Source organism: Macadamia integrifolia, chromosome 6 (genome assembly GCF_013358625.1).
Source record: "Macadamia integrifolia cultivar HAES 741 chromosome 6, SCU_Mint_v3, whole genome shotgun sequence".
Lineage (NCBI taxonomy): Eukaryota > Viridiplantae > Streptophyta > Magnoliopsida > Proteales > Proteaceae > Macadamia > Macadamia integrifolia.
Genome location: NC_056562.1, coordinates 13102717 through 13128931, shown reverse-complemented (window position 1 = coordinate 13128931; position 26215 = coordinate 13102717). Strand labels below are relative to the sequence as shown.

At 41.0% G+C, this 26215-nt stretch overlaps 1 protein-coding gene across 2 annotated transcripts in view; it reads right to left on the bottom strand.

The window, feature by feature from the left end:
* Positions 1–26215, bottom strand: part of LOC122082611 (diacylglycerol kinase 7-like) — a 130276-nt gene that overhangs the window by 38112 nt on the left and 65949 nt on the right. For both annotated transcript variants that reach the window (XM_042650291.1, XM_042650293.1), the window contains exons 7-9: positions 22631–22713; positions 6109–6179; positions 2573–2650 (exon numbers count right to left, since the gene is read on the bottom strand). In XM_042650291.1, the coding sequence (XP_042506225.1) occupies positions 2573–2650; positions 6109–6179; positions 22631–22713 (232 nt within the window). The remainder of the gene's footprint in view (positions 1–2572; positions 2651–6108; positions 6180–22630; positions 22714–26215) is intronic.

The following is a 26215-nucleotide window of genomic DNA, read 5'->3' as shown; positions in this document are numbered from 1 at the left end:
GTGTGAGTATTTTTTCTATTCCCTTTTTCTCCTAAGTATCTTCTAGAAAGAAGGTGAGATATGATCTAATTGTGCACCATGGCTTCTTTTGGAGGTCATGCTTCTATTTTTTGGGACATGTTTCCTTTTGTGTGTTGGAGTTTCTCCTTTTAAAGAAGGGAACATGGAAGACTAAAACCAGCCGTGAAGGCTGCCAGTAAGCAATCTTAATGCGACTAGTATTCAGGACTAGGGACAGGTGGGTTGGGTGGTAGATGGATGATAAGTCAATTGTTCTAAACACTTTTGGGGTCCATGGATAGAAAGAAGGAATAAAATCATACTAAAAATTGGATGTACTTACTCCTACGAAGCACTGAATGCTTTCTGGTAACATTTTTACAAAATACAAACTCCATCCAAGAAGAATAGGGTCCTCTACTGGAAATTTCTGGGGTGTTAACCAATATAAAGTTCACAATTTCAGAACTTCGAAGTTCAGAAGACCTTTTTTGTAAACCCATATCCAAAGAGATACCTATGAGGGCACAGTCCTCTACATAATTTCATAATTCAAAGCATATTCTTGTATAATAGAGTAGAGAATCCACATAAAGAGGTATACCTCTTGGATCTTTGCCTGTCAAGTATCTTGGTTTGCCTCATCACTGCACCCCCATGCTTGGCCTCATGAGGAAAAGGCTCCAGCTCTGAAAAGGCAAACTCCCATCTTATGTTGGCAGCTTGGTACTCGCCAGATCCGTGATCCAATCAATGTAACTCTACTGGTCCAGCATTTTCTCCCTCATAGCATCTACTTCCAAATCAATTGAATCCATCCTTTGTTGCTTCCTTTGAAAGGAGATATGCAATCCAAATTCCTACACCCTCTCAGTTGGGCTATTGTTTGTCTCCCCAAAGCTGAGGGTGGTCTTGGTCTACGAAGGGTTAAGGACAACATTTCGGTGGGTATCCTCAAGCTCATCTGGAAGATAGCATCCAAGCACAATAGCATCTAGGTTTTTGGGGTCTACTCCACTCTCCTTAAGAACGGCTCCATTTGGACTGCCTCCCTCCGCTTTGACGCTTCTTGGGTCTGGAGGAAAATCCTTAGTTAGAGATCATTAACCCTTGCCCCTATCTCCTCCTCCATCGGGAACGGATCCTTCACTTCTCTCTGGTTGGACCATCGGCACCACTCAGGTGTTCTCTCTATTGACAGCACCTGTACTGTTTACTCCTGGGGCCTTCCCAGATTTTCCAAGATTGCCTCCATCATCTTGGGACAGGGCCTAGTCTCCTCCCCCCTCCTCTCCCCCTCTTGCGGATATATGGGCTGCCCTCCCCCCATGGTTTAAAGTATTTCCGATATGATATGATACTCCTCCGATAAGTATCTTAAATTTAGTCGACCGATACGGCGACCGATAACGATACTTTAATCATTGATCTTTAGCATATCTTAGCGTATCTCCGATACGATACCCTTCGATACGTATCTTAAATTTAACCAACCGATACGGCAGCCCATGCCGATACTTTAATCCTTACCCCCCTTCTTCCCCTGGCCTTCGTGGTAGAGAGGACAAGATCTCCTAGACAGTAGACCCCAACTTCTGGTGGCCTCTTCTCCTCTGCCTCCTCTTTAACCACATCTGATCTTCTACCCCCTTGTGCCTTAGCGCAACATCATCTAGCTCAAAGGTCATGTCCCTTGCCATAGCTTTATTGCTTGGCGTGCCATCTCTGACTACCTCCCAACCCAATCCTTTCTCATCCACCGCCACATTCTTATCTCCCCCCCTTGTTTTTTCTACGGGAATGGTACTGAAGACATCAACCATCTCTTTTTCTCCTTCCCCTTCTCCTTTTCCATTTGGAAGAGTCTTCATCCATTGCTGGACTTCCAGAAGAAATATCCTCCCCTTCAATAGTGAATGGGTCTGGGTGGACATGACCTTTATTGGTTCAACCATTTACGACACCGCTGGAAAGCTAGCTTGTTGTGCCACCCTCAACCACCTTTGGATGGAGTGTAATCTGCGTCAATGGACCTCCAACTCTCGCTCCTATGAAAATATTTGGATGGCCATCTATTTCGGTGTTATCTCTAAGCTCGCTTCCCTCAAGCATAGATCAGTTAGAAACTCCTAAAGGAACAGCCTTATTGTTGTTGCCTACAGTCTCCCTCATTCGATCTTATCTTCCTCCCATCCCCATGATGATTTGTGTCCCCCTTAGTCCCCCCCCCCACCCTCTTTTTTTCTTTTGGGTTGGGTGCTCCATCTTAGCTAACACTTACTTTGCTCCCCCTCCTTGTGTCCCCTCTTTGGTTTGTCCCCTTTTTGGCTTCCGGTGCTCCCCTCCCAACACCTTTTTCCCCTCGTATATTCTCTCTCCCTTGTTTTAATGCATTATTTATACATCCAAAAAAATGATTTTCTATAATACATAATTATAAGTTAATAAAAGGTAAAGCAGAAAAAGAAAACAAGAAAACATGATGGCTAATGAAAATTTGTAACATATTTAAAAACATTGATATTTCAACTCTTAAAACATTTAAGCTGGAATAATAGAATTACTGATCTACCTCGAAGGAACTGGAATCTGTTCCCATTCTGAATGGTTGACCTTTTTAATATACATGCGTAGAATATTATTGAGTCCCCTGCATGCGTTGATTTAAAAAATTAGACTCAAAATGAGATAATAATTCACGTGTAACACTATGAAGGTTGCTAGACTATTATTACAGAGACTTTTTTTTTTTTTTTTTTGGGATGTTTAAGTAAATTCATCAGCAAGAGGAAGAAAATACATATTACGGAGACATTAATGATTACTCTAGAAGTTATTATAAGAAAAAGCAAGAGAAAAATGCATAACAAAGCATCATACCGGTCAAATTTATGTGATACATTCACAAGGTGAAAAAGACTGATTGCAAATAACAATCTGTGGAACTACTAAAAGCTAACAAATAGGTGACTCACAAAAGTACCACAACTAATATATACTTGTGGAAAATAATCGAATGATGCCTCCTAGAAGGTGTGGAGCATAGGCCAATATACTTAGTCATAAATCATCATAGGGCAATGCAGCCAAGGTTTCAACCAGGTTTCGTTGGTCGAGACTGAAATTTCGGAAATTTCGAGGAAACCTGGGGAATTTTCTTGCAATGGGTTTCCTCCCCCAAACTAGATTTTTTTATCTGATTTTTTGTGTACATCCTACTTTTGACACTTCCAACCTATTCAAAGAATTATTATCATGAAAAAAACAACTAAAGCGATACTTGTGGTGTTGATCCAAGTTTGCTAGTGTACTTTGACTGAAGCTGTAGTACAGTACTACTACTACATATATAAGTTACTAACAAAAAAAAAAATGAAAAATACATGCTTAAAACAAATAAAACATAATGTAGAGGATGCAAAACAATTGATAAAAATTGAAATCATTCTACTCTATTTACTAGTACATTGTACAAAAAAAAAAAAAAGATATTTGGGAAAAATTTTTCTATAAGAACCTTTCCTTAGGAAGATGAACTTTGGTTGTGTAAGATTCAAGTGTAGAATTATAGATTGATGGAGAAATTTCAATCTCTTGGTTGATTTCCTATGTTTCCCACCTCTTATAGTCAGAATTGGGAGCAGAGAAGTCGATTTTTGCAAAATGAGCTTGTTTCCCACGAAACAAGCCCTTTTTATAAGGGGCTGACTAGACCAAAATGGTTGAACCCATCGTTTCAGTCGAAATGTGTCGAAATTGGAGAATTTTATGAGTACCAGTGCATTCGTCTCGGTCTCCCTCGATACAATCGAAATGGTCGAAATGGTTGAAATGTTGAACCATAGCTGCAGGTAGTGTGTCAAGAATCTCAACCTGATTATCTTTGGTTTTGAAACACCACGGACCACGCTTTGCTTATAAAAAGAAGGTTTACCATGAAATTTCAGCAAGTAGCCTCAGTATGATATGGTTTGTGGCAGTGTTCACATTTGACAGCATCCTTGGAGGTATCGCTACTGCGAGATGATCCATCTGAAGTGAGAGTAGGGCCACTTTGTAGAATATATTTTTCAGTAGTAGGAGAATGAAGCATAGCAGTATGACGGCATTTTTCAATGTGAACCATAGCAAAGGAATGTTCCCGAGTAGGCATGGGAGATCTGATAAGGACTTGAACACGGATCTGATCAACATGCAAACCAGCCAAAAGCCTGATTCGAAAGCAATATATGTTGCAATGGTAGGTTGGTAGTCAGTATAGTGGTCAAGCTCATACCACAGACTTTAAAGTTCAGCACAGTATTGGGAGACAATTCTTTGAGTGATGGTATTAACTTTCTTACGGAGTTCATACACCTGAGCATTATTCCCTACTTGCCCATAGGTTTCCGTGGCAGAAGACCAAATCTGAGTAGCAGTATCCAACAAGAAAAACCTCGAGTAATACTTTGTTGCATAAAATTAAGAAAAAAAGACATTACCAAAGAGTCATTGGTGATCCATCAATCCTGAAGATAATTTGTTTCAGATGGCTTCTTAGAAGTCTCAAACTCTCAGTAATGTGTCTCGTGAGTCCTCAACCAGCAATAGTCAAGTAGGTAGATCTAGACCAAATTAGGTAACAGGTACCATCCAATTTTAACAGAGCTATCACCAAAAGGCATGTACTCATCGTGACCTTGTCCATCAGTTCCTAAAGTTGCAGTGGTTAACTCAACAATGATGAAAAAACAAGAGTGAACAGAGTAATCGACTCAATTAGGGAGAACCAATATCTTCAAAACCAGCCGACAGAAACTACTCAAACTTGGATCGAGTTTTTCCCTGTAGGGTTGTTGAAATACTCCTCCAAAAATTAGCTGCTTCTGATAAGAATTGGTGAGATCGATCAAAATCCTAAAAATTGGAGAATATGTAGATCACCCATAAAACCTTAGAAGATATGGCCATATGTAGTATCAAACTCCTCTTTAGGGTGAGTAGAAGCTCCTCCAAAAATCAGCTTGATCTGAAAACGGTAAAGAAAAAATCGACGCAGTTTTCAAAAGCCTAATTTCTGAAATCGCAGATGGGAAAGGTGTTCTTCAATCTAGCAAGCAATGATAGATGCTTCCAACAAGTGCAGTACTTGATCCTCAAGAGGAGAAGACTTGATCTTCAATGTTTAAAGAAGACTGAATCTCCAACAAAGGAAGAATCAAAAATCGCAGAGAGAGGATAACATTCCAAGGGAAACCTGTAGGGTTTTGGGTTTTATCTCATTGAGGTGAGGTATAGGGCAGCAACTAGATTCATAAGAATCACCTCATTAGTGCTTCCCTGTTAGGAATTAAAGAGACAAAGGAAGAAGAGAGGGTGGAAGAAGATGGAGGGTTGCAACAGAGGAGATAGGTAGAGAGGGAGGCTGAAAAACAAGATCAGATTTGGAGGCTTTGATACCATATAAACAACAATATTAGGGTTGAATGCTTGAATGATCAATGAGGTCAATCAAGCCTTTATTTATAATAGATAGAGGATCCGAGAAAATACAAGAATGCCCCCCTCTGGCAGACTCTCATTAATTAGTCGGTTGAGGAGGAAAAGCTAGGAATGCCCCTGTGGCACCCTTTAAGTACATATTTCAACAGGTTTATTTCCAATCAATGAAAAAAAAAAAGGAAGGGGGCTGCTATAGGGAAACTCACAATTTTGAAAATTAATTTAGATTAATCGGATCTGAAAACAATCTGGCTTAAAAAAAAGCAAGATAAAAGTCAATTAAGAAAAATCTTATAAACAATGTTGGAAATAGGTTGGGTGATCGGGTAATTAGCTAATCAGATTTTCTTGCCCAGTCTTCTGTTACGAGTAAGCATGGATAGAGGACATGCTAATCATGGCAAGTTCTGCTTGGAATTGGGCTTCAATGTTTTATTCCAATGGGTAGTTATAACCATGAAAACTTACGATACCTTCTCATAAAAAGGTTCCTTTTTTCACTTTATATCACATATATATAAAAAGAAGGTCCAGATGCTACAAGGACCATAACACATCAAATGACAAGCAGAGTATAGCACTACAACATGAAAAATGCAATCTAATTCAACAGAAGTGCTGGTTAACCTTAAACTTGGATCACTGGTACAAGGTGTGCAGAACCAACCCTGAGTGCAACTATATCCAGAATAGATCACCTGTGATAAGAGAAAGCTCGAGTGAAGTCTTTTACATACATTTGTGATAGAATAAGTATCTACAGATTTATGTACATACACATATAGAGACAAAAATGAAAATCGTATGTTCTTAACCAGCATGTGGCTCAATATTGATAACACTATGAAAAACAAAAACACGTATCATTCCTCTACTGTTTATCACACACTTCACAGGAAAAAATTGTTCATTTCCCCATGTTGAAGAATATTATTATTGTAAGCAAAGTATTTGCATTGTATATCACTGCCTGGGTCTATGAAGGCATTGAGGGAAGTCTATTCAGCTGATGTTATCTTAATATAATAAAGGTAAGGTTCTTGACAATATTAACGAATTATTTCAGTTGCTTTGAAACCAAAACAGAATGACTATTGCAACTTACATAAAAAATTTACTTAAACTTCACCAAAATATTTCAATTTGGCAGAGTGTGAAATGAAGGTGAAACCCATAGTTGTCACGGCGCCAAGGCGAACCAAGGCGGTGGAGGGTTGTCTAAGCGCTTAGGCGAGAAGGCGACCGCCTTAAGGCAAACAAGTGTTATTTTTTATTTTCCCTATTTTCTAACATTATTTAGTAAGTTATATATACCTTGTATCATAAAAAATCAAGATTAAGCCACATCAAGTCATTAAAAATCAACATTTAGCCACATCAAATCATAAAAAATTAATATAAAGTCATATTAAGTTATAAAAAATCAACATTTAGAGAAATGCTCTTATTCTATAATAAGTTTGACTGGACAAATGATTTTGCTTTTATATGAGACTTTTTGTATTAGTTGTAACATAAAACCAACTTTCTAACGAGTCTAAGATTACTTAAATCTGAGTCGCAATGACAAGTTATGCTTCAGTCAAACTTATTTTTAAGTGCGTGAATACTGTTAAAATCGCCTGAATGAAAATAATTTTATGAATATCAAAACAAAATATTATTTTACCGGACTTTTGGTTTTTAGCAATATTTTAACACGATAGAATTTATAAAATTTTCATAATTGAGAAAAACCCCAGCATTTAAAAGTTGAAAATCGTCCCTATAACCAAAATCCAGCTTTTGTTCTTGGACTGGGGGGTTGACTTTTTATCCTTTTGGAATTTGATTTTTAAAATATTTTTATTGGATTCAAATAGGGGGTATTTGCTTATTTATGAATAATATCTTAAGTAAATGAAATAACAAATATTAAAAACACAAGGAGACATGCAGTGCAACAAGGCGGCTGTCGCCTAGGCGACGCCTTGACAACTATGGTGAAACCTGAAATTATAAACAACCTTCAATAACAGAGTAGCAATTGATCACATAGGTCCCTCCCTCTCTCTCTCTCTCCCATTTTCTCCTTATTCCCCTCTATTTTTTCTTTATTTATTGTCAAATTCAGTCTACTTGTTGTAGCAAGGTTCAAGAACTCGTTTCGTTTTGGTGCAAAACAACTAATATACTACAATTTTGTCGAAACGTTGTACTTTTTCCATGTGTTCCGCTTGGCCATTTTGGGGGGCTAATTGTTACACCCATGCCCAAATCCGGTCTAATTCAGACTTTCATTAATAGGTGTTGCTTTGGCGATTGTCAGTACCGGTGACTTGTGGACTGTAGTACCCAATGAGTCGAAGAGATAGAATGACCCTCATGGTGTGAAGAGAGCAGAAAAAGCCATCCAAATAGATTTATGGATGTTTGGTAGTAAGTAACCCAATCGCGTTGTTTTTACCTATACTGGCCTGGTAGAATTACATCATGTTATTGTGTACAAACCCCTATAGGAACCCCCTCCAAAGTAGGTAAGAGTAGTGGAGAAAATCCAGTTTGGACAGTACAGGAATGACCAACCGGTAGGTCAAACATTTGATCAGGTACCAGTGCCATCTACCGGTGGATCTAAAATTCCCCAGAATGGATTATTGTTGTGGGGCCCTGTGCTTCGTGTTTATACTTCACGTTAAGTTCCTCTACGGGTAACTCATCACTTCTTGAGATCCAATAACACCTGAAGTGGTCAAGATAGTGGGCCCGCATGAGACAACAGAGAGGTTAATGGGTTTTGGAAACTTAAATTGACCAAGGCAAACAGGCCTTAGAGGCCCTTGCCTATATATAGAAATGAGCCCTCAAGGCTCATTCTTCACTTCTCAAGAGAGGAAAGAAAGGAGAGGAAGAAGAGAAGAGAAGGAAGAAAACCTTGGACATGGATTGCTTGAGGTCTTGCTGTCCAGACACACACAACCCAAGGTTGGTTGTCTATCTTCACTCTTCCCTCTCCATTTTTATGGTCTAAAGTGCCCTAGGGTTAGGGTTAGGGTTTTGACTAGGTTCCAACTAAAACCCAGTGTTGGACCTAGTGGTTAGCTCTGGGTGTGCACCCTTGGGAGTGTTGAACTCCCTTCCACACCCTCCAACCAATGAAACTTGGTTTCAAAGGTGGTTGTAAGGTTTTGGTGAAAAACCTACGTTTTAGGGTTTCGATTGTATCTCCGATTTCAACTGGTGGAAATTAGGTCTGTTTAGCTTAAATGGAAGGTGGAGTAACCCTCTAAAATCTATACATACCCAAAATGACCCTTGGGTTTGTGGTGGTTAGAATGTAAACTCAATCACAATTCTCGGACTGCCACTGGTAGATCACTAACCTACTTGTAGATCTAGCGATGGACATTTTGTCACCTCAAAGAATTGTGGTCACCAAATACTTGCCCATTAGGCCTAATTCCAGCAACACATCTGGATCCACCAAATCCATTCCCCACATTAACTTAGCTTCTTCCCGATCCAAATCCACCAAATCTGTCCCCTCCAGCATCTCTCTGCCCCGTTGCTCCTCTCTCCCCTCCCCCCTCAAGGAATATCACCGTAGGAAGAAACTTTCTTCCCACCCCTCACCTGGCTCCCTTGAGCCCTTGATGCCACACCTCTCCCACTCCAAATGATCCCTTGGACCATTTGGAACATTTGAGGATTAGCCCTCATCTGCTTTTCCAAATCTGACCTTTGCTGGCTGCTTGAAACCAAAGTCTTTAAGACCAATGCCCCCCGCATTCTCAAACTCGTTGCTCCCACTTGGTCCTCCATCCCAACAGGAGTATTTGGATCCTTTGGAACCCACCCAAGCTAAGTGTCTCCTGCCTTTCCTCCACTTCCCAATCCATCCATCTCTCTTATCTCCGATCTATCGGGCTCCAAATTTTGCTCCGATCTATGATTGATGGCCTCAATCGTGCCTCAGATAGAGAGGATCTTTGGTCTAACCTCCGGTCTTTGCTCCCAATACTGGCTTCCTCCCGTGGGTTCTTGCTAGTGACTATAATGTTGTCAGATCCAGTGCTGAAAAGTTGGGAGGAGCTCCCATTGACACTTCAGCGGTGGGCTCCTTCAATGATTGTATAGAAGACACTGGTATGCAAGACTTCAGATGGTTTGAAGCCAACTTCACTTGGCAAAACCACAGAACTGACTCTCGCAAAGTAGCTAGCAAACTTGATACAGTTCTGGTTAATGAATCTTGGATGACCACTTTTCCCTCTTCACATGCTACCTTCGATCTCCCCAACAACTTTGACCATTCCCCTATCTCCCTCCATGTGTACCCCTACATATACTTTGGTCCCAAACCATTCAAATTCTTTAATATGTGGACCCTTCACCAAAAACTTCCTCCCCAATGTTCGTGAAGCTTGGTGCCTACCTGTTCAGGCCTTCTCCTCTCCTCTTATTGCCTTTACCAGGAAGCTCAGGAATGTCAAGACCGCCCTCAAATCCTAGAATCATCCCACCTTCAGTGACATCTCCAATCGAGTTTCTTTGAGCAAAGAAAATCTTCATTCCGTCCAATCCGCTCTTTAATTGGACCTCTCAATCCTTCTCTTGCAGAATAGGAGAAGCAAACCGCTCTTGAGCCCTCCTCCCTTTATACCCAAGAAGACAGTTTTCTTCAGTAGAAATCCAGAATTAAATGGCTTGAGCTTAGAGACTCTAACTCCACCTTCTTTTGTCGATCCCTCAAAGCCAAATCCAATTCCAACTCCATCCCTCTGTTCACCTCCCAGAATAGCACTACCCTCCTTAACCCCGTTGAGATCAAATCAGAAGTTGTTGATTTCTTTTCTAACCTCTTCATCCCACCCCTTTCACCTCCCCCCTAATTTCCCTTCTGACCTCAACAAATTCATCCTTGATAACCTTGCTTCTAACCTTTGCTCCATTCCCTCGAAAGAGGAAATCCTCTCGACCATCCTCTCCCATAAAGCCAACAAGGCTCCTGAGCCTGATGGTTTTAGTATGGGACATTGGGATTCTTCTCCTCCTGCTGGGAAATCATCAGACTAGACCTCATCATTGCTACTGGAAGTCAACCCCTCCTAGATCAAAGGTGTTAACCACACCTTCCTATGTCTCATACCCAAGCACAAGGGAGCCTCCTCCATGGCAGATTTCTTCCCCATCACCCTTTGCAACCTCCTCTAGAAGTTCATCACTAAATACTCGCTAATCGAATTCAATTGGTTGTGGACTCTCTGGTTAGCCCTAATCAATCTTCTTTCATTGCTGGTAGAGGTATTGTTGATAACAACATCCTTTGCCACAAGGTGGTTAAAGCATTTGAGCGGAAATCTCACTCTGCCACTACCCATTTCAAAGTTGATATTCACAAAGCCTTTGATTCCATCTATTGGGATTTTATTTCTAGGGTCCTTAGTCAGATGTCCTTCCCCTCGGCCTTCATCTATTGGATTCACTCCTGCATCTCTACCACCATGTTTTCTGTCCTAGTTAATGGTAGCCCAGCTGGCTACTTTAACTCCTTTGTAGGTAACAGACAAGGCTGCCTTCTCTCCCCCATCCTCTTTGCCCTTGCTTTATAGGTCCTCTCTAGGTCCATCCAATCGGCCACCGATCTTCACCTCATTACCCCCATCCCCAAATGCAAATCCATCAGCCTCACTCACCTTGCCTTCATTGATGATCTCATGATCTTCTCCAGAGTTGACCCTCTCTCCAACTCCTCTAGCATTTCCTCCCTCAACTCTTTTGGATCCTTCTCTGGCTTATGCATCAACTTGACCAAGTCCCGCCTCTTCCTTGCCGGTGTCTCTGATTCCATTCAAGAGAACCTCCTTCAGCCATTGGCTTCTCTCTTAGTTCCTTGCCAATCAAGTACCTTGGGCTTCCCCTTATATCTACCAGACTTCCTGCCCATCACTGCTCCCCATGCTTGATCTTATGAGGAAAAGACTCCAGCTCTGGAAAGGAAGGCTTCTTTCTTATCTGGATCGCCTAATTGTTGCTAGATCTGTGATTCAATCGATGTACCTCTTTTGGTCAAGTGTCTTCTCTCTCCCTGTTTCTATCTCCAAAGCCAATGAATCCATCCTCTGTGCCTTCCTTTGGAAAGGCACAGACTAGTCCAAATTCGTTTACCCCCTTAGATGGGCCTCTATCTGCCTCCCCAAATCTGAGGGGGCCTTGGTCTAAGAGGAGTCAAGGAAAACATTAAAGCTGGCACCCTCAAACTCAATGGAGACCAGTTGGAACAATGGATATTTTTCTTTTGGACCATGGATTCTTTTTGTTTCGGTTCTCTGAGGAGTAAGACCGTCTGAGGTGCCTTGAAGGAGGACCTTGGCTAGTTGGCCAAACTCCCATCTTCCTCAGACCCTGGCACCACCAGCTGCTGCTCAATCGAGCAGATTTCACCACCATTCCAATTTGGAACTCCCTTCCTGGGCTCCCCCTACACTTCAAGTGTATTGATGGCTTGAGTGTTGTAGGATCAGTTTTGGGAACTCCTCTTTGTTCTAATGCGTAAACCAAGGACAGGCTTGTGTATGCTCGAATTTGTGTTGAGGTGAAGGCAGATGAAGAGCTCCCCTCCTCCATATCCATCTAGGATGGTGATGAGTTTATCTTCCAGCAATAGGTCTTATATGATTGGAAACCTCCCCGATGTCATGGTTGCAAAGTCTTTGGCCATGACACAAACTATTGCTCTAAGAAGACTATACCATCACAAGGAGATGGTTGTTTGCGTGCAAAGCTGGTGAAATTTGTCCACCTTTGAGACCAATCCAAAATGTCTGAACTTGGACACAGACCTCCTTTTCATCCTACGGCTAGAGGTAGAGGAAGGATAGGTCGCGCTAGCTACAAAACCACCTCGAGTGTTACCGCTGCAACTCCCGACGAGATTCTCACCATTAGCCCATCGGTCCATGGTAGAGCTTTAACCGTTGGTCAGAATAGGTTCTCTATTTTGGCTGATGAGACTGTTTGCCTCGACGATCCGACATCGCCTGACGATGGCAACACCGATGTGCGTGAACCCACTCTCCTATCAGACTTGCTTCAGAAGATACTGGCGTCTTCTTGGATTCTTCCTCCTCTTCTGATGAGGATTTGGACCAATCCTCTGGCTCAGAGTCCGACAAGAGTTCCTTAAATTCGGATGGTGACAACTCCCTCTCTCGATCCTCTGCATCCAAGCTTTCTCAACCGATGTCGCCATCACCCTTAAGGTGAGATACCCTTCCAACCACTTGGTCGAGAAATAAGGTTGATGCCCCCTTTTAAGCTTTGCTTTGACACGTAAGACTTCCAAAAAGGTGTTGCCCCTCTCTTGCAACCAACGTTTCTCCTATTGGACCCACTACTTTGGATCCTATTGCCCAGACCAGGCCCATTTCTTCCATTAACAGTGTAGCCCACAACCAAATGAGCCCATCTCTTGGCCTAGCCCCTCTGCCCTCTAAGTCCCTGCCTCCAGCCCAGGTCCACAAACAGTCTCAGACCCCAATCACTCCTGCTTCCAACGTAAACCCATCAACCCAGAGGCTGGATCCGAATCTTCCGAATTAGCTTTTAACCCGTCTTTTCCCTTCTTCCTCGTCCGACTGCTCCAACATTCCTTCCAAGGGAAAAAAGAGAAAAACCTAAGGGCCATCCCAACTCCAAGCCTGCTGTCTTGCTCCCTGACCGTAGCTTCACTCAAGCTCACACCTCCCACTCCTCGTTCTTACTAGAGAAGAAGCAAGTCTCGCCCTTTGATGGAAGCTCGTCACCCCTCTGTGGAGCAATTGACGCCTCCTTCTAATTGTCCCTACTGTCCCAAGGCCTAGTGTGGAATTCAGGGCCTCAACTCCCCTTCTAAGCATGCCGCAGTTAAATCTCTTATAAGAAGAATTGTGGCCCTCCTTTTGCTATCTGTTAGAAACCCATGTCAAGGAACCGTCCTTGGCCATAATTGCTGCCTCTATTGCCCATGGTTGGCTCTTCCTCTCTAACCACTCTTCTCACCCCAATGAGTGTATTTGCTTCTTGTGGGATAAAGAAAAGCTAAATGTCTCCCTCCTTTCTTCTTTTTCCCAATACATTAACCTTTCTATTTCGAATATTACTTGCAGCACCTCCTTCTTCCTTACTACTATCTATGCCTCAAACAGTGTGGTTGACAGAGAAAACCTCTGGAACGACATTAGACTTATAGGTTATAGCAAATTAGTCTGGCTCTCACCCTTGGGGGATTTAGGGGGATTTTAATGTGGTCAGATACTCTCATGAGGAGCAAGGAGGGGGTTATTGACATTGCTAGTACTGAGGCTCTCAATGCATGTATTGAAGACATCTCTATTAATGACCTTAGATGGTCGGGAAACAAATTTACTTGGAACAATAAAAGATTGGGGCAGTCCCGCATTGCTTGAAAGCTTGGCAGTATCCTAGTGAATGAAGCTTGTCTTACTACCTTCCCTTCCTCCCACGCATCCTTTGAGACTTCAGGTATTTCAGACCATAGCCCCATCTTCCTAACCATCCATCCCTACACCTCCTTTGGCCCAAAACCCTTTAAATCTTTTTACATGTGGTCATCTCATCCGGATTACCCCTCCATTGTGAAGGAGGCATGATGAAACATGTCAATGCTAGCCCTCAAAGCTTGGAACACTAACTCCTTCGGGAATATATCTTCTCAAGTCATTGTTTGCAAGAATAAGCTCTCATCCATTCAGATCCAGCTGCAATCGGATCCCCTCAACCATTCTGTGGCTGGTGAAGAGAAATCTGAGGCTGCAAAGCTCTCCTCCCTCTTGGCTCAAGAAGAGAGTTTCCTTGAGCACATATCCAGAATTAATTGATTGGAGCTTGGTGATTCAAACACAGCTTATTTCCACAGATCAATAAAAGTAAGAAACAATATCAATTCCATTCTCAAGCTGACTACATCTAAAGGAATTCAGGTTCACAAAGTTGAAGAGAACAAGAATGTGGTGGTTGACTATTTCAAGAACTTGTTTAATCCTGAACCAACTCCTGCTTCTCAAATTTACTTAAGATATTATTCATAAATAAGCAAATACCCTCTATTTGAATCCAATAAAAATAGTTTAAAAATGAAATTCCAAAAGGATAAAAAGTCAACCCCCCGGTCCAAGAACAAAAACTGGATTTTTGGTTGTAGGGTAATTTTCAACTTTTGAATGCTAAGGTTTTTCTCAATTCTGAAAATTTTATAAATCTAATCATAGTAGAACATTGCTAAAAACCAAAAGTCCGGTAAAATAATCTTTTGTTTTGATGACAATAAAATTATTTCCATTCAGGTGATTTAACAGCATTCGCACCTTTTAAAATAAGTTTGACCGGAACATAACTTTGTCATAACAACTCAGATTTAAGTAATCTTAGACTTGTTGGAAAGCTAGTTTTGTGTTATACGTAATACAAAAAGTCTCATCTAAAAATAAAATCATTTGACCAATAAAAAATATTATAGAAGAAGAGCATTTCTCTAAATGTCAATAAGTCATGTTGATTTTTTATGACTTGATGTGAGTGACTATTAATTTTTATGACTTGATGCTGCTTAATGTTGATTGGTTTTTTATGTCATAGGGTATATATTATAACATACAAAATAACTTTAAAAAATAAGGGAAACAAAAAATAACATATGGGCGATTTGATCGCTATGGAAACGCCATAGCGAGCGATTCACCGCCAAATCGATTAGCCACCCCTCCACCGCCTTGGGTTGCCATGATGCCGTGACAACTATGCTCCCCACGCTTCTCTATGTTGGTAAATGGCAGTCCAGTTGGATATTTCTCCTTCAGTGGGAATCAAACAGGGATGCCCTCTCTCTCTTTACATCTTCTGCTTAGCTATAGAAGTCCTCTCCAAAAGTTTGCAAGTGGCCACGGATTAGAGCCTCATCTTTGCCATTCCCAAGTGCAAAGCTATAAAGCTTACCCATCTCGCCTTTGCTGATGACTTGATGATATTCTCCAAAGCTGAGCCCTCCTCTCATTAGAGTATCATAAATTGTTGAAACAAATATGCAGCCATGTCTAGTCTTCATTTCAATCCAGCCAAGTCTCTCATATTCTTCACTGAGATCTCAGACTCGGACAAAGCATCCCTACTTCTTCAAACTGGTTTCAATTTAGGTCGCCCCTTCCGGTGAAGTATCTTAGGCTCCCTCTTATTCGGTCCAGGCTTTCTGCTCATCACTACACTCCTATGCTCAATCTCATCAGGAAGAGGCTCCAACTTTGGAAAGGGAAGCTTCTATCCTTTGTTGCCCGATTCTAGGTCATCAGATCTATGCTCCAAGCTACCTACATTTATTGGTCGGGTATCTATGGGCTTCCGGAATCCATTATCTCGAAGCTTGAATCCATTTTAGCAGCTTTCTTATGGAAAGGAAGTGAGTTCGCCAGATTTCTCCGCTCCATCAGTTCGACTGTTGTTTGTCTCCCTAAATCTGAAGGAGGCTTGGGGTTAAGAAGGATCAAGGATGTCAATTTCGCAGGTACTATCAAGCGTGCTTGGAAAGTTATTTCTAAGGAGTATATGGGTTGATTGGGTGTACTCGAACCTCCTCAAGAAGGACTCCTTTTGGACAGTGAAGCCCCTGAGGATGCTTCTTGGGTTTGGAGGAAGATCATGGATACCCACCTCTCTATCACCTCAGCTATCTCCACCCAAATTGGAGATGGAACTAATACTCTTCTTTGGCTTAACCCCTGGCACCCTAAAGACATCCTCTATCATACTATTAGTGCCAGAAGCATCTACAACTCGGGTTTATCCAAGTACGCTCTAGTGGTAGATATCAACTCTTCCGAAAGTTGGTCCCCCCAAGCCAATTTATGACCTAGATTGCTGACATTTGGAACTCCCTACCTCTCTTCAACCATCTCACAAAGAGAGGATTCTATCCTTTGGCTGTCGGCTGCTTCTAATCTCTTCTCCTCCAAGGCTGCTTGGGAATTTGTCAGGACACACAAACCTGCTGCTCCCTGGCACAGACTCATATGTTTCTCACACCACATCCCCCGCCAGAGCTTCACGGCCTAGAGAGTTTCACCAATGCCTTGCCCACGAAATAATTTCTCCTCCACTGTAGACCCTATATGTATCCTATGTGGAAATGAACAAGAAGATATTGAGCACCTCTTCTTCACCTGTCTTGTCTCCAACTCCATTGGAAAGGTGTCCTCTCCAAATGCTGGCCAGCAAACAAAAGAATCCTTCCTCTTCATAGGGAATGGATTTGGATGGATATGACTTTTCAGGGAAAATCAATTCGTGACCTCATGGGAAAGCTCACCTTCTACACCACCATCAATCAGATTTAGATGGAAAGAAACCATAAGAAATGGACCTCCAATTCTTGCTCTTTGGACAAGATTTGGGGCTCCATCTCCTTTGATGTCAAGGCAAGAATCTCTCGGATCTCTACCTCAAGAAACCCCACCCCTAGGAATTGTCATATTGTAAACTTCTGGGAGCTGCCTAACTCCATCATCAGGAATGGCCCTCATCTCTGAGCTTTGCCTCCAAACACAACAGTATCTGGGTCAACTATATACTCCTCTCTCCTTAAAAAGGACTCCATATAGACAGTCTCCCCCTCCATCAGTAATGGGACCTCCACCTACTTCTGGTTGGATAATTGGCATCCTTTTGGGATCCTCCTCTCCATTGTCAGCCCCCGCACTTTGTACTCTTCGGGCATTCCCAGAAATCCCAAGGATGCCCCCATCATCACAAATGATGTCTGATCGCCACTCCCCTCCCCATCCCTTGCTGATATCTGAGCTGACCTCCCCCCTCCACCTCACCAACGGTGACCGTAAGGACATGATTTCCTGGATCCCTTCTTCTAATGGCCGCTTCTCCTCTGCCTCCACCTAGAACATTATCCGTACCACTGCCCCTAAAGTCCCTTGGCACAATGCTATTTGGTCAAAGGTCACATTCCCCATCAAAGCTTTACCACTTGACGCACCTTCACTGACTGCCTCCCAACCCAATCTTTCCTCATCCATCGCCACATCCAAGTCTCCCCTTCTTGTTGTCTCTGATGGAACAATATTGAAGATATAAACCACCTCTTCTTTAACTCTCCCATCTCCTCCACCATCTAGAAAAAAATCCTCAACCGTTGTTAGCCTTCTCGGAGACCCATTCTTCCTTTCAATAGGGAATGGATCTGGATTGACACGACTTTTTCTGGGCCCTCCACTGCGACACTGCGGGTAAGCTTGCTTTTTGTGCCACTATTAACCACCTTTGGATGGAGTAGAATCTTCGTAAATGGACGTCTAAATCCTTATCCTATGATCAGATTTGAAATGCCATCTATTTTGATGTTCTCTCTAAATTAGCTTCTCTCAAGCAGAAACCAGTCAGGAACACCCACAGGAACTGTCTCATTGTTGTTGCCTAGGGTCTCTCCAACTCTTTCATAGCTTGCTCCCACACCCATGATGATTTGTATCCCCCTTAGGATTTTTGTCCTCGACCCCCCATGAGGTGCTAGTCTCATCTTGCTAGCTTTTTTGCTTTGCCCACCCACCTTGTCCCTCCCCTTTCTTTTGTTTTTGTTGCTTTTTCCCTTCCGGGCTTGGTTTCCCCACCCCATTTTTCCCTTTGTATATTCTTCTCCCTGTTTTAATGCATTATTTAACTCACAAACACGACTCGGATGGAGCTGAATTTTGGATTGAATGAAGATCCTATATAAAAGAACAGACCAAAAAATGAGCAAATTCTGCCGGCCAAATCGAGACTTACGTTGGTTGCAAGAAAAAGGAAACTTTTGGTGATTCTTTAAGAACTACGACTGGAAGCGACAAATGATCCTCAAATTTGGATCAAGTGGTCCTCCTAAGGTCCTTGATAGCTTCAACAAAACCCTAAAATGGTTTAGACAAGAGGCAGCTGCGCTAGGAGATATGGTGGATATCGATTGGGTTGAAAACCCTAACATCTAGCTGAAATCGATCTCTCCTCTTAGCTTCTTCAATCTGATCTTTTAATGAGACTTCTGAACTTCAAACAAGCTTGTTATGATCACTCAAACACTCTCTGACAGCAAACAAATAAAAGAGAAAAGAAAGAGAATCGATGGAGGGGTTGAAAAAGGGGGATGAAAATTTAGTGAATGGGCATCTCACCCTCAGGTTTAGGCATCTCACCTAGGGCATCCCACCCAACTGTATCCCACAGCAAAACATTGCATAATGCAAACAATTTTTATTAATCACAGTCTATCACAATTACAATCAGTTAAGACTCTTAAATAGGTAGAGCAGCTCCTTCAAAATAGAAGGTTACAAAATAGGAAACTAACAAGAAATGGAAAATAACTAACAAGGAAACTAACAACTAAAACATTCCTAAACTAATATCTTGTCTAACAAAAGATTCTAAACATAAAAAAGATAACAAATCCTTGAAGATAATGGGCTGTTAACATGGTATCAGAGCCACTTTCTAATCTAGGGTTTTTTAGCCTCCCCTTACCCTTCTTCCTAAATCGTGAGCCTCCATCCCTTCTATGCCTCCATCTTCTTCTCTTCTTGTCTCCCTAATTCCCTATAGGGCAGCACTATTGAGGTGATTCATACAAAACTAGTTGTTGTCCTACACATTACCTCAATGTTTTAAACCCTAAAACCCTGCAAGTTAGCAATTGGAGTACTTTTCCCTACCCTGCGATTTTTAATTCTTCCCTTCTTAAGAATTGATTCTTTCTTCCGTAAAGATCAAATCTCCTATTGAAGATCAAACACTGCACCTTGAAGAAGTAATCATCATTGCTTGTAGCATTGAAGACCATACCCATATGTGAAATTTAGAAATCAGGATTTTCTCGCAAAACCCTGACTCCATCGATTTTTGGGATTCTCCTCTTAGATAACAGTTGATTTTTGGAGGAAATCCTTCCCACCCCTAGAGAGAAGATTGACCCTACTTGTGGCCCAATCTGCCAAGTTTTGGTATGTGATCTCTCTTCTATCATAAAATTTGGGTTTTCTCCCAAAACCCTAATTTGTACATCTCACCAATTCCTTATCAAAAGCAAGTTATATTTAGAGGAGTGATTCAATACCCTACAGGGCAACCCGATCCAAGTTTGAGCACTTTTTGACAGTTGGTTTTGAAGATTTCGGATTTTTTCCTATCAATGTCGATTTCTCATTGGTGTTATCATGTCTGAAGTAACTAATGCAACCTCAAGATCTGATGGGCAAGGTCACAATGAATACTTGCCTTTTGGAACTAGTTCTGTGAAATTGGAGGGAACTAATTACCTCATGTGGTCCAGATCTACCTACCTTACCATTGTTGGCAGAGGTCTCACTGGACACATCACAGGAAAGTCAAAGAAACACTCTAAAGATGGTACCCCTCAAGATAAATGGATCACTAATTACTCTTTGGTAATGTCTTATCTAATCAACTCTATCATCAGTCTATATCTAGAGGTTTTTTTGTTCTTAGACACTGCTTCTCAGATATAAGCTGCTGCCAAGGAAACCTATGGGCAACTAGGGAATGATGCTCAAGTATTTGATCTTCGTAAGAAAGTTCATACCACTATTAAGCAGGAACTCCATGTGTCTAAGTACTATGCTGAACTTCGAATTTTGTGGTATGAACTTGACTACTTTGAGGATCATTACCCTTCAACGGTTGGTGACATTACTGCCTACACTAAACATGTGGACAAAATCAGGGTGTATGAGTTCTTCGCTGGTTTGAACGTTGAGTATGATCAGATTCATGTCCAGTTACTTAGCAGATCTCCCCCCACCCCCACTTTGGAACAATCATTTGCCCTGGTTCATACGGAGGAATGTCATCGCAACTCTATGCTTCATCTTCCCACTATTGAAATATCAGCCCTATAGACTAGTTCCACTACTACTTCTGAGGGAGCAAAGCATACTGGTAATACCACCAAAGAGATTTTTAAATTTGAACACTGCAACAAGTCATACCATACCAAGGCTTTAATTACATGATTCAACATTAACATACTGCAATAATGTGAAGCTGCTATGTTGGTTAGATGGCTGCAAAGGTGGACAAACATAGGACAAAATTGGTGGCCAGCAAGGCTGGCTCGATGGGGCTAAACCAGGTCCAGACTTGGGATAGAACTGAACCATGGTTTGGTCAGTTCGAGTCCTCCTTTTTAAACAGCCCTATCTACATCAATGTCTGGTCAGAAGGACGATTGCTAGATCGGCAACAATGGTCGGTAACGGTGCCAGGAACCCAAGTTCCCCTACTGGAAGCCATGGTGCGAGGGTGCATTGGGTTCACTGGAGAGCAACGGTTGGGTTTATTTGAGCCATTGCATTTTACGGATATAATATCTAGAGCTGATAATGCCTGCAGAAACGATGGATTTTTCAGTGACAGTAACCGGATGTGGAAGGAGAGCTCCGCAATTTCTTGATCTGGGAGGGATGACTTGATGCGACTTAACTCGAGCTGTAGAATGAGAATGTGGAATGGGAAAAATTCCAGAATGTGCCGCATTCTTGGCTCCGTTCCGACGATTTGAGAATGGAATGTTTACCAAACAGAGGTTTTGACATCCCCAAACGCGTTCTTGATCCAGAAGGCATTCTAAGAATACATAACAAACACAGCCTTAAAGTGTCCATTGTACCCAAAACAACTGTTACAGTAAATGATTTGAAGTAGCTAATGATTCTATTATTTCTATAAGCTACTTCAAACAAGTTGTCCGGATTGCAAGGGCATAAACTGATAAATAAAAGTCCTAGATATGAAATATTAGGGTGTGGATGGAGAGAGCTTTGTTGTAAATTAACACATGCCTCAACTTAAGAAATCTTCCTTTTTGTTACTTATCACAGAGAGACAGAGAGAGATGAATCATCCCACCATCTTTTGACCTAAATTGTTAATCTAGTCGGACAACAGTACCAAATACTTGACAAATGAAAAAACATCATAACAGCCTCCTCCAAAGGATCAAGACATGCTTTCTGTGAGATGGTTGCTGCCTTTGACTTTATATTGATGCCACGTAAGAGAATCCATTGACCACAAAGTTCAAGTTCCTAGCAGATTTTTTTTCTTTTTTTGCGGGGTGAGATTCTAATTTATGCGTTAGAAAAATGTCTTAGGTCCATAGTTTTTAAGGCGCTGCTAAGGCGTCGCCTTACTAGCGCCTTGGCGCTGATGCGGTCTAGAGATGGTGAGGCAGTGCTCCGCCTTGCATGAAGTGGCGCCTTATGGGTTTTTTTTTTTTTTTAACACATTTTAAAATTACTTGATGAAGATTCCAAATATAGATTTTTTATTGGTAGGTGTATGGTTTTGTTAACACTTGAGATATATGGGATCAGCTTTACTCCACCAAAAATAACCAAAACAAACAAAACAAAAACACGATTCACAAATAGGGTTTGGATTTTGTCAAGGGTTTTAAGAAATGGCTTTGAGAAGGAACAAGGAAGAACCACTAATCCAGGCGACCATTTTGCTCCGGCAGCGGTGAGCTTCATTCTTCTTTGACAGGAGTAGAAATATAGTGGATGACCTTAGGGCTTAGGCACTCATTTTTGCATCATAGAGGTAAGTATAATAAATACTTATATTTTTTATCTCTTCTTTTCTTTATCTTTATAATTTTGTTTCATAATTATGTATTTATATTATATGTTAATATGTTATGATGATTGATGATTGATGAAGATGAACTTAATTTATTCACTTAATTGATTTGTTTTCTTGATGAATATCTTACATTGGGATGAATATGAACCTTTAATATTTATTTAACAAATGAGTAATAGGATTCAACTAGGATTTGAGCTAAATAGATTGGTTTTATAAAAATATCACATAGGAACGCTTTAGTCAATAAGGTGACGCTTTACGCCCGCCTTATCGCTAAGGCGCTCTGAAAGACCCTCAAACGCCTCCGTCACCTTACCGCCTTAAAAACTATGCTTAAGTCCAATCACATAATCTGAAGTTTCTTAGTTAATTCTCACCCTGATTGCAACATGTACAGTAAAAAATTAGCCTTTACAATTTTCGAAACAAGAACAGAGGCAAGTTGAAAAAACTACCAAACAAAGAAAGGTACCTTATTTGCTATAGGACCATGTGCAAGGTATGGTTTCTCATTACGTAAATGATGGAACCCATAAGCAACTTGGGCATCCATTCCTGTATGATGGCACATTTAAAAATATTAACCAGCACAAATGATGGAAAGATATTTTATCGGTAGAACCAAAGAGGGGAAAGAAGACAGAAGTATAAAGGTGAAAAATTAGGCAAACAAAATGAAAGATTACTATGCAAAAGTTCTATCATCCCCAAGGGAATACACTTTTGAAACTATTGCATATATCTTCAAGGAATCAAAGAGAAAACTAAATCGGTCATTAATCCCAGTCATTGGATGCCTACTTTGAAAATCACAGAAGAATGGAGAAATGATAAACGAGCAATTTATTAGAACCACAACGAAGCGAAAAGCATATTCTAATTATAACCAGATTAAAAAAATAAATAAATAATGAGTTAGCTATCTCCGAGCCACCTCATCATACAAGTTTTAATTCTGATAACTAGGTTCTTCTCTGGTTCACCCAAAAAATTAATAAGACATCAAAGTTCCTATTTTGTCCTAAAGCTGCAATTTATTCTCCTTCCAGCCTCCAAGAAAATGTGTCATCTACATAATGTACATTGGATATCATCAAAGCCCCTTCAGCCACCTTCACCCATTCATGCATTATTTCTGGGTCCCCTATGCAAGTCATTCTACTCAAATCTTCAGCCAACAAAAGGAACAAATGAGAGGAGATTGAGTGACCTTGCCTCATCCCCTTCAAGTCATTGGACTTTTTTCCTGATCCCACTGAAGATCCAACAATTTCCTCCATCTTTCTCAAGACCCACGACTTTCATAACCCAATTAAGGAACTCCCATCCAATGTAATAATTAACCTTCTCTAAATCTGCCTTAGAAATCATGGCCACCTTCTTCACTGTTATAGAGGTTTTGCTACTTCTATACACACTAAACACACTATAAAGCACATAAAATACGTTATTCTGATTGATGAGAATCAGACACAGCTGAAAACATAAGGCTGCAGAAAACCTAGTCATTTGGAAGTTGTGATAAGCTTGTTCCTGTTTAGGAGTTAATCTGCATAAGTATAAACCAGTCCGAGTCTCAGACAAAGAAGGGTCAAAAGTAATTAATTCATGTGTGGGAAATATGAGAAGCATTAACTAGTTACAGATATTATCTAAGGATGTAGAGTCTTAGAAGATTTTATTTCAGTCAACAAGTTAGTTTCATTGATGGTTCTGCAAGTCCTCGAAAATGTACAGTTGATTTAATAACCAAAGAGTCTAGACCATTGGTGACAATCTCAATGAGAGTCTAGAATCCTTCCAACCACTCTATAAAAGGGGCTGCTTGTAAATATTTGGGGCAATTACCACCACAGCCCCTCATGTCACCACTCCCATAGCCCCCTCTCCCACATCATTCCTGCATCTCTATCCCCTCCCCCCCCCCACCCTCTGCATCTCACACCTCTTCCTCAACCTCTGCATCTCCCCCCGTATTCTACCCCTGCCATCCCCACAACAGAAAACATAAGTTTCTTCCCAAAGGAGAGCTGAGTAGGTAAATTCCAAAAGAGAGATTAATCAAACGAAATAGAACCAAAAGCATTTGACTAGGAAACGCAGAAGCCAAAAATAGATTTCTGTTCTTGTGTCTGAGAGAGAGAGAGAGAGAGAGAGAGATGTAATCAACAACTCCATCTGAAGCGAGGTTAAAACTCTAAAACATAATCGAGATTAATACATGATAGGTGTCCAAAGTCCCAAAAAAAAAATTGAGAAACAAACAAGATAAGGGGATGAAGGAGCTCATCTACAAAGCTCATGCAAGCAATGGATATAAACTGAGAAACAAGAAGACCAGAAACGAAGCCAAAAAGGGAGAAATTCCACACGGAAACGGAAGCAAAATGGCTTCAAGCCGTAGGAATAGACAGTGGGGGAAAATCTGCAATAAGTGACAAGAAATCCCAACACAGACCTAGGACAACAATGGTAACTGGAAACTGGGTAAAAATGAAATTCAGTATAGGACCATCGGAAAATCTCTCCTTTAGACAAATTAGCACCAGATGGTCAACTAGGGGCCAATATCTTCTACACAATTAGCAGTCAAGGTGTCAATGGTGCTGCCCTAAAGATCTAGCATGCCAAGATCGAAAGATGAGAATAGGGGTAGGTGCTAGACAGCTTGGGGTCAGATTTGGCTCAGTTCTGATCCTGATGTGTTGGTGTTTGAAAGATGAGAGTGGTAGTAGTGCAAATGGTGACAGACGATGATGGCTGAATGTTGAAGATAGTAAGATAACTTTGGCAAGAAATAGTCCCACTAGTGCCCCTGCTGTAGGAGCCTCACCTTTGGCCAATTGAGTCACACAACAAAATACTCAGATAGTATGCTTGAAAATACATTGGGTTGCCTTTGAGAGCAGCCAAGATTTGCATTAGACAGAGGTGGAAATTTTGAATACAACAAAATAACATTAAAGAGACTCTTAGAATTCCAAAACCCCTTTGGAATTTCTCTTACATAAATAACAAATTGTAGACATAGAAATCTGCCCCCAAGATATAGAAAATTGTTCCCAAGACAGAAAACTAATAATGGGAAGGAAATATGAAAAGGCATATGGACTCTAACTAAACTAATCAAGTAAATCTCGTTTTCCTACTTTTGACCCATAATTTAGGCCCATTAAAGTGGCCTATTACAAAGAGAACCCATCGGAACTGTTAGAAGTCTATCGAGAGAAATGAGGAGTCTAGCGCAAGTCATAGATTCCACCCTTGGGTTTTCTTAGTCCTATTGAGACTATGGATTAGGGTTTTCTTGGTCCTAGTAGGATTGTGGGTTTTCCTAGTCCTATTAGGATTGAATACAGCTAGAAGTCAGCAATTAGTATTATTTTCCTATTTTGTTCTTTCCTATTCCTAGTAGGACTTGTAATAGTTATTCTATTTAATGAATGAAGGAAGACAGCAGCAATCTAATCGATTGGGACTCCCTTTGCTCCACAATCGCAGGTCTCTCTTTCTCTCTCTTTTTCTTCTCTCCTCTTTATAAGGTATCAGAGCTTAACAAGTTTATGGTTTGAGAGTCGTTCAAAGGTATCATCCTACTGGTGAAGCTCTTAATAATAAGAACTGAGCTTTCAATGAAGGTTTGATGCAAATCATACCTGATTTTGTTCGTGTCTTCTACTTCTGAATTTGTCCTAAATCGATTGTTGCAGAAGAATCGATTTGCTACTGTCAGAGGGAGATTGGAAATTATTTGTCTTGTATGGCGCTCTTGGTTATGCGATTCTTTGTGATGGTGGTTGTTGGAAATTATTTGTCTTTGTGTATTGCTACACGTGAGGGGGAGATTCAAATTATTATCTACTCGATTTGATTTATTATCTACTCAATTATTTCATTTGAAGATGTATATGCTCGTGTTTGTCCCCAACAACTATTTTATCTTTTGAAGATAGTATATTCAGTGAACTGATGTTGTTTGGTGTATTCAATAACCTGATGTTGTTTAGTCCCCAGCGGTCAGATGCTGCCTATTTATCTGTGGAATTTTCTGTGAGAC